Genomic DNA, 15,397 nt, shown 5'->3' with positions numbered 1-15,397 from the left:
GCAAATGCCAAGTGCTTAGGAAAACAGATTTCTGAGCTGCTCGGCGGCTACCGGCCTGGCCCCGGCCAGTCGGGGGCCGTGGAGGCCTCAACAACCCCCCTCCTGGGCCCTGGCCACGCCCCTGCCCTGTCCTAGGCCTCCCCAGCCAGGCTCTGCCCCCACCGGCTGCCTCCGGCCCTCCCATGGCGGAAGGACATCCATCCTGGTGCCAGCTGGGGTGGGGGGTGGGGGGTGGGGGGGTAGGGCCCAACTCTACTCGGGGAGGGGGGGGAGCCCAGGGGAAGCCTGAGCTCCATCCCCTGCCCCTGCCTCCTCCCACTCCTCTCCCGTGTTTCTTTGCTCGTCTGGGAGCGACCACGATTTCCAAGCCTAAATTCAGGATTTGAGGTCTAGTGGTCTGAGTGAACTAAGGGGCAAAAAGGCCAGAATGTTTGCACTGGGGCTGGCACAGCACACCCAAGAAGACCGCCTCCCAACAGCGCATGATTCATGGCGTTGCCCTTTTTACTTAGCCTGCCAGGAAGCTCAAAGCTAAAATTAAGGATCTTGCGCAGAAACTAATGTTGCCCAGTAGATTTTACATTATTTTCTCTCCTTCTTTCGGTGTCCTTTAAAATTCCATCTCTGGGCCTCCCCAGTGGCACAAGGGGTTAAGCACCGCACTATGAAGCAATCCACAGCCTCTGCAGCACGAGTTCGATCCCCGGCTGGCCAGGGAGCAACCCACAGGGCGCAGCAGACCTCTCCTGTCTCCCCGCTGCTCCCCTCAGCAGTGGATCTCAGTGGATCCCCCTGTTCTGCTCCCCGCTCTGTCTCTGGTGGGTCCTCTCACCCCCACCCCTGCCCCTGCATCTCTGGCCTGTACCCCAGCTCTTGTATGCATAAATAAATAAAAATAAATCTTAAAAAAAATTCCATTTCTGTTGCAAGCAACTCATGTGTGCTTTTAATTTTTTTTTTAAGATTTATTTCTGTCTGTATACAAGAACTGGGGTGCAGGCCAGAGGTGCGGGGTGAGAGGATTCCCAGAGACAGAGTGGGGAACAGAACAGGGGATCCACTGAAATGCACTGCTGAGGGGAGCGGCGGGGAGACAGGAGAGGTCTGCCGCGCCCCGTGGGTCACTCCCTGGCCAGGGATCAAACTCGTGCAGCAGTGGCTGCGGATAGCTACACAGTGTGAGACTTCACCCCTGCACCCCCAGGGAGGCCCCTGTGCTCTTAGTTTTAATCTTCCTCAAATTCTCCAAGAATAAATTAAAAAGGCAGAAATTACCCAGGAGCCACCAAGCAGCCTCTCTCAAATCTGCTCTTTTCTCTTTAGGGGAGGGAACCAGGCCAGCCCACCCCAAGGGCCTTGGAGGGGGTTGCCACCTCCTCTGCAGGACCTGGGCCCCTGGCAGGGTGGGCAGTGCTGTGCAGGGAAGGAGAGGCGCTCTCATGGCAGCCGGAGCAGCCCCCTGGGGGCAGTGGGTGGGCTGGGCAGAGGAGACCTGAGGGCCTCAGTCTCCCCCATTTCTCCACTCAAAGCTTCCTCGTGGGCAGACACAGATCCTAGCTGCCCTTCTCTTGGCCAGGGCTTGGACCAAGGCGGTGGCTATGAGCTCTGCAGGAGGCCCTGGCCCAGGTGCCCCATCTAGGGCCAGGTCCAGCATGGGCATCACGGGGCGCCCACGGGGCCCTGATGCAGCTGCTGCTGGCGGACAGCAGGCCGGGCGTCCACTCAGTCCCCACCAGACTCTTCAGCCAGCCGCACTCACCGCCGCCCCAGCAGGGTGCAGGGGCCGCACTGCCCACAGCGCACCCCCAGCCCGTGCTCCCCACACAGGCCCCAGCAAGCAGCCCAGCGTGAGTCACCACCCTGCCAGGCTGGGCCGCCAGGGCCCTCCCCCGGCCTCGCCCTCCGCGCCCGCACTCGCCTCACCGGGACCCCCGTGGGTGTGGCCTGGCCTCGGTTCACCTGCCCGCAGCCTGGAGGGCCAGGGCCGCGCGGGCAGGCAGGGCTCGCCACGGTGCGTTCCCACGCAGAGCAGGGCCACCGGAGGCAGGGCCAGTGCGGGCAGGACCCGGAGGAGCCGGCCACCCGGTGGGCCTCCAGCTGAGCTGCTGACTTGGGAACAATCACTGGGAACAATACAATTATTTTGACAACAAAAATGAAAATGCCTCTGGTGAGGCCCCGGGTGGGCGGCGGGCAGGCAAGTCCCCTGGGGCGCAGTGGGCACCACGCAGACCCTCTGGAAGCAATGTGGCAGGATTGCTGGGAGCTGCGAAGGTGCCAGCAGAGGCAGGCAGTGGCGCCGCCAGGCCTGGGTGCGGGCGGGGCTCCCCCCCAGACACCCCACATGCAGGTGTGGCTAAGGTAAGCTCCGGAGGCGGGGCCATGCTGGGTCATCGGGGCCTCCACCAGAGCCCAGGACCCGGGGCCCCAGACGGCGGCCCCAGGCAGCCCCGGGGTGCCCCAACGCCTGGTGTCAGGCTTCTGAGCTGCAGTTTGTGGCCATCTGCTCTGGCCGCCTAGGACAGGGGCTCTGGGCCCGGGTCTCAGGCCTGCTGCTGGAGCAGCGGAGGCCTGGCCTTGCAGGCTGCAGGGCAGGGGTGGCAGCAAAGCCCCCGGGCGCTGGGGAGCAGGGCCTGGGCCTGGGCTTGGCTGGGACAAACGGGGAGGGAGGGGTGCGGGCACAGCCATGGGCGTGTGGCCCAGCCGCCGGTCCTGGGGCGCATAACGAGATGCTCAGTCCAGGGTGCGGGGTGCCCCTCTGGGGTCCGGGGCAGTCTGTGACAAGGCCCTGCAGGGGACCCATGGGGACAGGGCAGACCCTGCCTGGGCCCAGAGGGCCCCCAGGAAGTCACCCTGGAGCGATGGCCAGGCCCCTCCAGCACCTTCTCACCAAGGCAAACCCAGCGGGTCTCCCACGAAAAGGGGAACCCGGCAAGTTAAGCACCTACTGGTGAGGCAACTGGCAGTGGGTGAGTGGCCCTGAGTGGGCGTGGGGGGCGCAGGGTGCCCTGCGGGGTCCCTCCAGGGCCCTGGAGTCTGGCCGGGAGGCCGGCATGTCCGCGCACCGGCCTCTGCTGCGCACACCTGAGGGGGCAGCTGCCCACAGGCCACCCACTGCCCCTGTCCGTGAGCACAGGGAGTCCCAGCAGCCGCCGGCCGGGAGGGCAGAGGCGCTGGGTGAAGAGCCCAGACGCCCCAGGATGCCCCACCGCCCCCCTCCCCTGGGTAGGGCCCGGGACCGCGCAGGGGAGAGGAGCCCTCTGGAGAGCAGGCCGGGCAGGGCAGTCACATGGGGGCCGGGTGGGTCTCCCCAGGCTCGCCGGTGCCCTTCTCAGTGCCCCGGGCCTGGGCGGGCCGGGAGCCCCTAAGCCGTCCTCGCTCAGGGCGGCCCCATTCTGACGCCCGGAGGCACCCGCTGTCCGATGCCGCGGGTGGGGGGCTGGGGCGGCGCCACACGGCTCGGAGGGCGCCGCTTCTGGGGTGCGGGTACGAGGACTTCAGACCCGGGCCAGGCGCGCGCCCCAGGGGCCGGGGGACCCCCGCGCGCTCGGCGGGCTGGCGCGGTCCCCGCTCGGGCGCGGCCTCCCTCGGCGCCCCGCTCGGGCCGCGTCCCGCGTCTGGGCCCCTCGGGGCGCCGGGCCGGCCGCCGAGCCGGGGTCCCGCGCCGCGCCCGCTCCCACGCCCTCCGAGACCGCCCGGCGCCCCCGGCGCCCCGCCCCGCCCCGCCCCGCCCCGGGAGGAGGCGCGGCCGGGCGGCGGGCGTGGCGGGGGCGGGGCGCGCGCGGGCCGGCCCCTCTGGAGCCGCGCGCCGGCCGGGGGCTCAGTGCGCGCTGGCGGCGGCGGGCGGCGGGCGCGGGGCCGGCGGGGCCGCCAGCGGAGCGGGAGCCGCGCGCAGCGAGTCGGCGTCGGCGGCCGCCAGGTCGGGGCGCGGCGCGGGGCGCGGGGCGCGGGGCGCGGGGGGCCGCCCCGAGGGTCCCCGCCGGCGGATCGCCGGGCGCCGGCTTCCCGCCCCGGAGGCTCGGCCGCGCCGCGAGGGCCGGCGGGAGGGGCGGCCGGCGCCGGGGGCCCCGGGCGGCGGCGGGCGGGGCCGGGCGGGCGCGGGGCCCCGGGCTGACCGCCCCTCCCGCCTCCGCAGACCCCGGGGGCGCCGTCCTCCCGCCGGTGCCGGCGCCGGGCCATGGGGCGCAGCGAGCCCGCGCGCGCCGCCTGAGGACGCCGTCCCCGGCCCGCCATGGGCGCCCCGGCCTGGGCCCTCGCCGTGTGCGTGGCCGCGGCCGTCGTGGCCGGCGCCGCGGAGCAGCGCGTCGCGCGGGGAGCGGCAGGTGAGAGGGGCGCGGCGCGGGGAGCCCGGCCCGGCGGCGGGGCTGCGGGCCCGGGGGGGCGCCGGGCGGGGGGTGGGGGCGCCCCGGGGCGGCCGCCGCGGGCCCGACGCCGCCCCCGGCTCCGAGGCCGGGGCTGGCGCGCCGTCTGGGGCCGGGGCCGCGGGGCCGCCTCCCGAGTGCGCGGCTGCGGCCGGGCGGGCACCACCGCGGCGCCGCAGCCTCGCCGGGCCCCAGGGGCGCCGGCCGCCCGGGAGCCCCCCGAGCGCGGGCCGCGCCTCAGCCCCGCGCCCCGCGCCCCGCGCCCTGCCCGACGGGCAGCTCCTGTTGCCGGCGCCGCCGCCAGCCCCGCCCGCCGGCACCGGATCCCGGCCGGCCTCGGCAGAGCGACTGGCCGCGCTTCGGTGGACGGGGCGGGCGCCCGCCGGCCCCCACCCCGGCCCCAGGGCCTCGCCCGCCCCCCGTGTCTGGCGCGCCCGAGCTGTCGCCGCCCGGGGGCTCCGAGCCGGCTGGACGCGGGAGGGGGATGACCCGCGGGCGTCGAGGGGCCGGGAGCGCCCTGGGCGCGGCGCCACCACGCGGGGGGCAGCGCGGGGGGACCCCGCCCCGAGACCGGCCCCTCGGGGCGCGCCCCCGGCCCGGCGGCGGCGCGGAGGGCGGCCTCGCCCGGGGCGCGCAGCCCCACCCGGCGGGACCGAACAGCCGCTCCTTTGTACCCGGCGGCCACAGACCGCGCATGGATGGCGGCCCGGGAGGCGCGAGGCGGGCGCGGGCCGGCGGCCGGGGCAGATGGCGGCGCCCCCTCCCGCGCCCGGCCGCCCGCCGGGGCTGCGCGCCCCGTGTCCCTGTCCCTGGGCGCGCGCGTCGGCCGCGGCGTGACCGGCCGCCGGGGGTCGGCGCGCCCCGAGCCGTCGCGGCCGCGTCCAGGGCGCCTGCCCGGGAGGGTCCCGAGCCGCGGGGCCGGGCCGGGCGGCGGGAGCTGACAGCTCCATGGACCGAATCCGGCGCCTTCGCGAGACGCGCCGCAGTAAAGCCCCGCGGCCGGGCGAGGCTTCCGGAGCCCCCCGCGCCTTCCCGGGGACGCCGTGGCGGGGCCAGCGGCCGACCACCCTGCCCCGGCCTCCGGCCCCCCAGCCAGCCAGGAGGGCCGGGTGGGCTCCGAGCAGGCAGAGGCGCCCCGCCCCGCCCCGTGGACTTTGCGCGCGGCCGGCGCCGGGTGGTTCATTAACCCGGCGGGCGGCCCAGCCCCGCCCGAGCTGCTGGGGGCCCTGCCAAACCCCGGCTATAGCTGGACTGGGGAGGAGGGAGGGTCACCCCGAGGCAGGAGCCCAGACGGGCCTTGGGGGAGACGCGGGACGGGCCATTTACAAGTGAAAGCGGAGCGGAGCCTCCGGGGTGCGGGGCGGGGTGGGCGCCTCCCGGCACCACCCGGCAGGGCTGCCCCGCCCGCCCCCACCTGTCAGGAGGGCTCCTGGGGCTGCGGCCGGCCGGCCGGCCGGCTGGGCGGGGCGGCGTCCCTAAGCCCTCATTAGGGCCTCCGGATCCCTTTTTTTTCCTGTTACGAAACTTTTCAGAATGTTTCCTGGTGGGAGGCAGGGAGACCGGCCTCCCCTCGCCTCCCCTCGCCTCCCCTCGCCTCCCCTCTCGCTGGCCCTTTGCAGGTGCCCTCCTGTCTCGGGCACACCTGGCCTTGTCCCTGAGCCCAGCCCTGCCCCGCGCAGCCCCCCAGGGCCTCTCAGGTCCGAGTGGGGCCACCGAGGCCCTTCTGATGGAGCACTCCCCTGCACGCTGGGGGGCCACCCCACAGGGACCCCAAACCAGCGGGGTGTGGCCTGCCCAGCACTGCCCGCAACCTGGTGGACGTCAGTCCTGGCAGTGGCCTGGGTCGGGGTCTGGCCCTGCTTTCACAGGCTTCAGCACTCTGGCTGCGGCGCGGACCTGGGGCCCTCAGCCGCACGGGGGGACGGAGGCCGAGGGCTGCTGGCGAGGAGACCAGCGTCCCGGAGCTGGCCCGGGGCGCCCTGTGCTGGAGTGGGCCTGGGGGCTGAGGGACCACCAAGAGCTGCCGCTGCCCTAGCGCCGTGATCGGGGGACAGGGTTAGGGACCCTGAAGGGGGTGCTGAGAGCCCACGGCATGGGGGGGCTGGCTGGCAAGTCCCCGCTGCCTCCAGCACAGTCAGACCCTGGCTCTTCGGGCTGCTCTGGGCCTGTCCCTCTGGGCCCCACCTCCTGCCATTGGTCCCGGGCTCAGGTGTGGGCGCTGCCCTTCTCAGCCCCGGGGTGGGGTCGCAGGGCACCTGGCAGGGCAGGTGGGGGAGCCCTTGGCCCCATCCCCCCACACCTGTGGAGTGGCCGGTTTTCCTCCAGGCTCCTCTGAACTGAAATGAGCGCTGTGGGGACAGCTTGACCTGCAGCCCGCCCAGGCCAGCCGGACCCACGCTCTGCCCTCGGGCCAGCGCCTGGCCTGAGGTCACCCCACTGGCCTGCTTCCGGCCTTCTGGGGGCCTTGGTCAACGCCTGACCCTGGTGGTCCCCGCGGGACACAGCCGCCAGGCCTGGGGCCCAGGACCTCCTGACTGGGGACTCCAGGGGTGCAGACTCTTTGGACACCATGGGGACAAGCAGGGGCTTGTGAGGACACTGAGAGTGGGGGTGGAACCTGTCTGGGGGGCCAGGGGCTGGCGTGGCCAGAGCGGGCAGCTGGGCCCTCGAATCTAGGCCGTGTGTCGGCCAGAATGACAAGTAACGGCACAACTGACCCAGCTGGGCCTGGGGAGGGAGGCTGCCCGGTGGGACCACCCACCCTTTCCCTGGGCCCCAAGCCCAGGCTGCCCTCCCGCGCTGCACATTGTCTGGCCTGGCGAGGCCCGGTGAGGGCCGGCAGTGCGGCACTGGGCCTCTGGGCCTTAGTGGCCCCTTGGGAGCTGGGCAGCCTCTGGGCAGCAGCTCCCAGCCTGGATCTAGCTTTAGCACCTGCAGGGCCAAGACCCTCCCTTGCCTATGTCCTGGGGGTCCCGGCCCCCGCCCACTGCCTGTGAGGCCCGCTGACCAGACCTGGTGCTCCCCCTCTGGCTCTAAGCCCCTGGCCGTGTGTCCTCAGACTTAGCCCAAGGCTGACCGAACCTCCCAGGTCAGGGACGGGACACTCCGTGCGGGGCCGGGCTGAGGGCCAGGCCTCTCGGGTGGGCGGCCTCTGGGCCACTGCTGGCCCCGGGTGTAGGGCAGCAAGCTCAGTGCAGGGGGACAAGCCCGTGACCCCTTGGACAGCGGACCCAGTGCCCACGCAGCCCAGGGTGGCCCCTCACATGCCCCTCTCCGCAGAGGCCTCGGGGCCGGAGCCGGGCGTCCAGGAGCAGCTGGTCTTTGGCAGCGGTGACACGGTGCGGCTGAGCTGCCCCGTGCCGGCAGGCGTCCCTGTAGGACCCACCATCTGGGTCAAGGACGGGGCGGGGCTGGTGCCCTCGGCCCGCGTCCTGGTGGGGTCGCAGCAGCTGCAGGTGCTCAATGCCTCCCAGGAGGACGCCGGGGCCTACAGCTGCCGGCAGCGGCTCACCCAGCGTGCCCTGTGCCGCTTCCGCGTGCGGGTGGCAGGTGGGTGGCGCCCCCCCCCCCCCCGGGGGTCAGTGGGAGGCGGGAGCGGCTGGGACACGACCTGGGCCGACCTACCCCTCGCCCGGCAGAGGCCCCGTCCTCCGGAGACGACGAAGATGGAGAGGACGAGACAGAAGACGCAGGTGAGCCCCTCTGCGGTGGGGGTGCCAGCGGGCGGGAGGGTGCAGGTGGGGAGACCGCAGCGGGGGCGGGGCGGGGCTTGGGTGGAGCAGGCGGCAGCCTTGCCCAGCCTTGTGGGAGGGTGAGGGAGGAGGTGGGTATAGGGTTTGGGGGCTTCAGAGGGGGTGGGGGCAGGCCCCAGGGAGCGAGGCTCTGCCGGGGTGGCTCCAGGGCCGGGCTGGGGGCCCGTCGTCCCTTTGCCCTTTGGCTTCCAGGAAGCTCGGCCAAGTTCTGGCCCAGTACTCGGGGCCCCCGGCGGGTGCAGGCTGCTGGGGTTCCTGCCCTGAGACTCCGGTCTGAGGGCCACAACCTCAGCCTCCCTGAGGGCACGGTCCAGGCGCTGAGCCGTTGGTCTGGTCCCCGGGCACAGCCTGCTGGACTCTCCGGTCACCTGGGTCTCCACCTGGGAGGCGTCTGCCTATACTGTCCACCTGGGCTCCTACAGGCAGCGTCTGGAGCAGCGAGGTCACAGGGAGGGGCTGCCCCGGGCCCCTGCAGCCTCCCCAAAGGAGGAGAAAAACCAGTCTGGCCATGGGGGGTGGGGCAGCCTGGAAGACAGGTGGGGCACCCCGCCCCCACACCTGTCAGGCCATGGTGGCGGCAGGGTCTCAGCCACTCCAGGGCACTTCCCGAGCACCCCGCTGCGCCACTGTCCACTTGGTGGGCTGGGCCAGCTGGGCAGGGGCCTCTGCCCAGGGGGCTTCTGCCTCTGCTGGCCAGGCCTGCCCCATCTGTGCCCCGGGGTGGGTGCCCACCTGGACTTACTCACCCTGGAGGGGCCAAGACCTGACAATGCAGCAGGCGGGGAGCCTCGAAAACCAGTTTCCGCACCCCAAGGGGAAACTGAGGCACAGTGGGGAGCTCAGGCGATCATGGTCTTCACCAGTCCCTTGGCCATCAGGGGCCCCTTTCTGGACGCGGCCTGAGCGGATGGACAAGAAGCTGCTGGCTGTGCCGGCCGCCAACACCGTGCGCTTCCGCTGCCCGGCCGCCGGCAACCCCACCCCGTCCATTTCCTGGCTGAAGAACGGCAAGGAGTTCCGGGGCGAGCACCGCATCGGGGGCATCAAGGTGGGGCGGTGGGTGGCCGCGGCGTCGGGCACAGGGCTGGGGTGCTGTGGGGTCCGGACCCGGGCGGGGGGGTCGCGGGGTCCAGGGTCTGCGTGCTCACCCCCGCCTGCCTGCCCTGCAGCTGCGGCACCAGCAGTGGAGCCTGGTCATGGAGAGCGTGGTGCCCTCGGACCGCGGCAACTACACGTGCATCGTGGAGAACAAGTTCGGCAGCATCCAGCAGACCTACATGCTGGACGTGCTGGGTGAGGCCCGGCGGCGGGCGGCGGGCGGCGGCGGGCGGGAGGCTGCGTCCAGCCACTGAGTCCGCCTGCCCCGCAGAGCGCTCCCCGCACCGGCCCATCCTGCAGGCGGGGCTGCCGGCCAACCAGACGGCGGTGCTGGGCAGCGACGTGGAGTTCCAGTGCAAGGTGTACAGCGACGCGCAGCCCCACATCCAGTGGCTGAAGCATGTGGAGGTGAACGGCAGCAAGGTGGGGCCCGACGGCACCCCGTACGTCACGGTGCTCAAGGTGGGTGCTGCTGCGGGCCCCTGGGCGCCCAGACCGGGAGGGCAGCCCTTGGGGTAATAGGAGGGGGCTGGGCGGCTTGGACCGCTTAGGGGAGAAAGTGGCCTTGGGGATGGTCCCGTGGGCAGAGGGGGTGGCCCAGACGGCGCTCAAGTCTGCGGCGTGCCTGCTCGAGGGGCCACTTTGGCCCTGGAGGGGGCAGAAGACCCTCTGGGGTGGGCTCTACCTCCAGGGCCCAGGACCACCGGGGCAGCCAGCCCCCCCAGGGGCCCAGGGCAGGGTGGCGGCCACCCCGCCTGCCTCCTCCACCCTCAGGGCCAGGACAGCGGCGGGGTTCCCGCGGCCCGGGTGGGGGCCGCCTGGCCTGGGCTCTTGCAACACTGGTTACGGAACAAAGAGAAACATCTGTTTAGAGCCGAGCCGGCCGGGGCGGGAGCAGGCCCGGGGCTGAGTGCGGGCCAGGCCAGCCCAGAGGCCAGGGCCCCGGCTGCTCCGCCCGTGTGGGAGCACCCAGGGTGAGCAGGGCCCGGTGGGCGGGGCCTCTCTGGGGGAGCCCGCGGCGGCCGGACACAGGGTCCCGCCCGCCGAGCCACAGCCACCACCGTGCGCCCGGCGGCCCTCCGCCGGCGGCCCTCCGCTCCCGCCTGAGCTGGGCCTCGTCCATGGTGGGCGGCTGCCACGGGCGCCTGAGCCCGGTCTCTTGTCCCCGCAGTCCTGGATCAGTGAGAGTGTGGAGGCTGACGCGCGCCTCCGCCTGGCCAATGTGTCCGAGCGCGACGGGGGCGAGTACCTCTGTCGAGCCACCAATTTCATAGGCGTGGCTGAGAAGGCCTTTTGGCTGCGTGTGCACGAGCCCCGAGCAGGTAACGACTCTGTCCCACGCCTGCCTGGCACGCAGAGCTGCAGCTCCGACACCCTGGCCAGCGCCCGCCTGCACGCCCCTGCTCGCTCCCACCCCAGCCCGCGCCCGGACGCGGCCACTCTGCACCGCCAGCCCCTCTGGCCTCTGCTGTGACCGCCTGCTTGGGCCCCGGCCCTGCCGACCCGCCCTCCCCAGCCCGGCCTGCGCACCTGCCCTCCACGCCCGCGCCCACCGCCGCCTCTCTGGCGCCCTGCCACTCTGCCCCCGCCTGTCTGCCTGCTGCCCGCCCGGCGTCGCGCTAACCCCGCATGCGCGTCTGCACGGCCGCGCGCCTGGCACTCACCTGGGACAGAGGACTCGCCGGTGGAGGGACGGCTTCGGCTCGGTGTGGACGCACAGGCGGAGGACGCGGCCCGGCCATGGCGGTGGTGGCGGCAGCGGCGTTTTCCTTGCAGTCCGGCTGGACCGTCGCCGAGTGGACTGGCTTGGTGCCCATGGGTGCTGGCGCGTGCCTATCGTGCTCTGTTCTCTCTTTGTAGACGGCGGGCGCTAACACCACCGACAAGGAGCTAGAGGTTCTGTCCTTGCGCAATGTCACCTTTGAGGATGCGGGGGAGTACACGTGTCTGGCGGGCAATTCTATCGGGTTTTCCCATCACTCTGCGTGGCTGGTGGTGCTCCCAGGTACCGGTCCTGCTGCTGCTCCGCTGCGCCTGGGCTGCTGGCTCGGGACACACCAACGCCGCCGGGGATAGGAGGGCCAGAGCCTCCCTGCGCGGGGCTCCCGTGGGCCCCGAGGCCACAGCCCAGGCGGCGGCGTTGGCGTCTCCCTGGGTGGCGGGGTGAGGTGCTGCTGGCCCGCTGGGCTCTTCTCTCTTGGGCCTGCCTCTGACTCGGCGCTTCCAGCTGCAGGGCCCTGATGTGTGGGCCTCGGGGCCTCACTGCCCCACCGGCCGGGGTGTGGCCCCGCCTGCCCCCACTGTGCCTCCGGCTCCCGCCGGGCAGCCGTGGGGGTGCCTGTGAGCTGGCCAGGCCCCAACGCCCGTGTCTTTGCAGCCGAGGAGGAGCTGGTGGAGGCGGGAGAGGCCGGTGGCGTGTACGCGGGCGTCCTCAGCTACGGGGCCGGCTTCCTCCTCTTCGTCCTGGTGGTGGCTGCCGTGGTGCTCTGCCGCCTGCACAGGCCGCCCAAGAAGGGCCTGGGCTCGCCCGCTGTGCACAGAGTCTCCCGCTTCCCGCTCAAGCGACAGGTAACAGCAGATCCCCGAGCCGCGCTGTGCCGGCTCCCATGGGCACCACGGTACTGAGGCCCCCGCCCCAGGACGGCAGCCGGCTGGAGGGCCTGGCCTTGTTTATGAGGTCGCTGTGTGGATCTGGGGTACCCCCGGGGTGCCCGGCCTGGAGTGCAGCCCCGACCTGCCCCTGCGCCCCAAGCAGGTGTCCCTGGAGTCCGACTCGTCCATGAACTCCAACACCCCCCTGGTGCGCGTCGCCCGCCTGTCCTCGGGGGAGGGCCCCGCGCTGGCCAATGTCTCAGAGCTGGAGCTGCCTGCCGACCCCAAGTGGGAGCTGTCCCGGGCCCGGTCAGTGTGGAAGGGGCTGGGCATGTTGGGGGGCCCCGGTGGAGCACTGGGTGGGCACCACGCTGGACTGGCCCTTGGGGGCCGCTGGGGCGAGGCCGGCAGGGCGGGAGCGAGCAACTTGCCAGAATCTGGTCTCTGGCCCTGCTGCCTGTGACGCTGCCCTTGCCCGTTGCCAGGCTGACCCTGGGCAAGCCCCTTGGGGAGGGCTGCTTCGGCCAGGTGGTCATGGCGGAGGCGGTTGGCATTGACAAGGACCGGGCGGCCAGGCCCGTCACCGTGGCGGTGAAGATGCTGAAAGGTGAGCGCCGGGCCGCGGTGGGGGCTTCGGGCTGTGCGGTGGACACTGCCCTGACCGCCACACCGCTGCGCAGACGACGCCACTGACAAGGACCTGTCGGACCTGGTGTCGGAGATGGAGATGATGAAGATGATCGGCAAGCACAAGAACATCATCAACCTGCTGGGGGCCTGCACGCAGGGCGGTGGGTGTGGGCGGGGCGTGGCCCGGGGCGGGGCGGGGCCTACGAGCAGGGCGGGGGTGAGTGGGCGTGCCCTGCGGGTGATGGGCGGGGCTGGGTTGGGCAGGGGCGGGGCTCTGCTTGGACAGTGGGCGTGGCCTACGAGCAGGGCGGTGGGCTGAGGGGCGGGGCCTATGAGGAGGGCGGGGACTGAGGGGCGGGGCTTACAAGCAGGGCAGTGGGCTGAGGGGGCGGGGCCTACAGGCAGGGTGGGGATTGAGGGGCGGGGCCTACGGCGGGGCCTATGAGGAGGGCGGGGGTGAGGGGCGGGGCTTACAGGCAGGGCGGGGCTGAGGGGGCGGGGCCTACAGGCGGGGCGGGGCGGGGCCTGGGCAGGCGGGGGCGCCCCCGCTCGCCCCCGCTGAGGCGCGCGCCCCGCAGGGCCCCTGTACGTGCTGGTGGAGTACGCGGCCAAGGGCAACCTGCGCGAGTACCTGCGCGCGCGCCGGCCGCCGGGCATGGACTACTCCTTCGACACGTGCAAGCTGCCCGAGGAGCAGCTGACCTTCAAGGACCTGGTGTCCTGCGCCTACCAGGTGGCGCGCGGCATGGAGTACCTGGCCTCGCAGAAGGTGCGTGCGCGGGCGCGCCCCGCCCCGCCCCGCCCCCCGCGCCCCCCGCGCCCCCCGCCCCGCCCGCCGCTCACCCCGCCCCGCCCCCACCCGCCCCGCCCCCAGTGCATCCACCGGGACCTGGCGGCCCGCAACGTGCTGGTGACCGAGGACAACGTGATGAAGATCGCGGACTTCGGGCTGGCCCGCGACGTGCACAACCTGGACTACTACAAGAAGACCACCAACGTGAGCGCGCGGCCGGGGGGGGGGGCGGGGCGCGGGCCCGGGGGCGCCCACCCACCCGCCGTCCTCCGCCCCCCGCAGGGCCGGCTGCCCGTCAAGTGGATGGCGCCCGAGGCCCTGTTCGACCGCGTCTACACCCACCAGAGCGACGTGTACGTGGCGCCCCTGGGCTCCTCCGCGGGCGGGGCCGGGGGGCGCGGCCGGCAGGTGGGCCGCCGCTGACCGGGCCCGCCCCCCGCAGCTGGTCCTTTGGGGTCCTGCTCTGGGAGACCTTCACCCTGGGGGGCTCGCCGTACCCCGGCATCCCCGTGGAGGAGCTGTTCAAGCTGCTGCGGGAGGGCCACCGCATGGACAAGCCGGCCAACTGCACGCACGACCTGTGAGTGCCGGCCCCCCCGCCCCCGCGCGCCCCCGCCCGCCCCGCGCGGCGCTGACCCCCCGCCGCGCAGGTACCTGATCATGCGGGAGTGCTGGCACGCGGCGCCGTCCCAGAGGCCCACCTTCAAGCAGCTGGTGGAGGACCTGGACCGCATCCTCACCGTGACGTCGACCGACGTGAGCGCGCCCCGGGCCGCCCTGGGGGGGGGGGCTGGCGAGGCCGGAGCGCTGACCCCTGCCCCCGCAGGAGTACCTGGACCTGTCGGTGCCCTTCGAGCAGTACTCGCCCGGCGGCCAGGACACCCCCAGCTCCAGCTCCTCGGGGGACGACTCCGTGTTTGCCCACGACCTGCTGTCCCCCGCGTCCCCTGGCAGCGGGGGCCCTAGGACGTGAAGGGCTGCCGGCCTGCGGCCGAGCCCCACCAATGTGAGCGTGGACCCCAGCTTCCCTCCTGCTGCTGCTGCTGCTGCTGGTGTGTGGTCCACCGGGCGCCAGCCCGGCGGGGACCTGGGTGGACAGGCGGATGGAGACGCTGCGTGTCCCTGCGCGCCCCTCAGGCCGGTGCTGGGCCCCTGGCCCACCTGCTGTAAATGACCTCCTGGCCGCCGTGCCCGCCAGCACCAGGGGGACCGAATGTAGAATGTAAGGGTTCCTCCCAGGGGTCCCCTCCCAGGCCCCCTCGTCCCCTGACACCCGCAGAAGAACCGGCGGGCTGGCCCCCAGCGCCCAAAGCTGGGCCTGCAGGAAGCCCCGTGTGCACCTCCCTCACACGCTGGCTCCGGGGGTGTCTGCACACAGCCCCCCCTCCCCCCTCCCCCCGTGCCCCTCGGAGACTGACATTACGGGTACCTGAAGGCGGAGCCTTTAACGTCTATGGGAAAGGTTTATTCCAGAAACGGTGTACATTTATATAAATAGACGCGCGCATGTGGCGCGCACATAGGTATATATATAAAAATATCTATATGGGGGGAGAGAGGCTGGCCAGCAGAGGCCCGGCCTGCCAGGGCAGCCCCATGGGGGCTTCCTGACTCCACGGCTCTGTGGAGCGGATTGGACCTGGACCCGCCCGTTGGTAAAGTCATTTACAGACCGCCAGGCCCCACCTGCTGCCCACCAAGCTTCCAGTCTGAGCTTCGATGTAGAAACAGCGAGGGAGCCGCCTTGGACGCGGCAGCCCCTGGCCGGAGCCGGCCCCGCACACTCCGGGGCCGTAGTTGAGGTGGCGAGTCCAGGGGGGACGCTATTTCCTTTGGCTTTCTGCAGGGGATTCAATTCTATAGGATTTTTCTTTAGGAGACTTATTTTTTGGACTTCAAAGCCGCCTGGTGTCTCCTGTAAGCTCGTTAGCTGCCACGTGTCCAGGCAGGAGGCGTGCAGGGAGGGGCAGGCCGGGCAGGGTTCAGATGTTACTAGATGTTACAGTTTATATATATCTATATAATTTATTGAGTTTTTACGAGATGTACTCACTGTAGGTTTAACACTTCTGACGCAACGCTTCTAGACGTTTCCACCCTGACCACTGCCTGTCAAAGCTTGGGTGAGCGCCCGCGCGTCAGCTCTGCCTCTGTGACGCCGTTGCAGTGGC

General features: G+C 72.0%; 1 protein-coding gene across 4 annotated transcripts; it reads left to right on the top strand.

Annotated features, from left to right (window-relative positions):
• Nucleotides 1–4,231: 4,231 nt before the first annotated feature.
• FGFR3 (fibroblast growth factor receptor 3) lies at nt 4,232–14,199 on the top strand (the record flags this gene model as incomplete). 4 transcript variants are annotated; one of them, XM_084233572.1, is made up of 17 exons in its annotated part: nt 4,232–4,322; nt 7,641–7,910; nt 8,000–8,053; nt 8,992–9,161; nt 9,283–9,406; nt 9,483–9,673; nt 10,383–10,533; nt 11,589–11,779; nt 11,967–12,112; nt 12,289–12,410; nt 12,484–12,594; nt 13,012–13,202; nt 13,308–13,430; nt 13,509–13,579; nt 13,669–13,806; nt 13,877–13,982; nt 14,053–14,199. In XM_084233572.1, 17 exons carry the CDS (start codon nt 4,232–4,234, stop codon nt 14,197–14,199), a joined length of 2,397 nt encoding a protein of 798 aa, XP_084089698.1. The 4 variants fall into 4 exon arrangements, with proteins under 4 accessions (XP_084089698.1, XP_084089700.1, XP_084089699.1 ...); XM_084233574.1 differs by lacking the exons at nt 4,232–4,322; nt 7,641–7,910; nt 8,000–8,053; nt 10,383–10,533 and adding an exon at nt 11,072–11,216 and having other exon boundaries at nt 9,006–9,161; XM_084233573.1 differs by lacking the exons at nt 4,232–4,322; nt 7,641–7,910; nt 8,000–8,053; nt 10,383–10,533 and adding an exon at nt 11,072–11,216 and having other exon boundaries at nt 9,006–9,161; nt 11,964–12,112.
• Nucleotides 14,200–15,397: the final 1,198 nt, after the last annotated feature.

This window comes from Talpa europaea, assembly GCF_964194135.1.
Source record: "Talpa europaea genome assembly, chromosome: 5".
NCBI lineage: Eukaryota > Metazoa > Chordata > Mammalia > Eulipotyphla > Talpidae > Talpa > Talpa europaea.
This window is presented reverse-complemented; position numbering and strand designations above follow the sequence as displayed.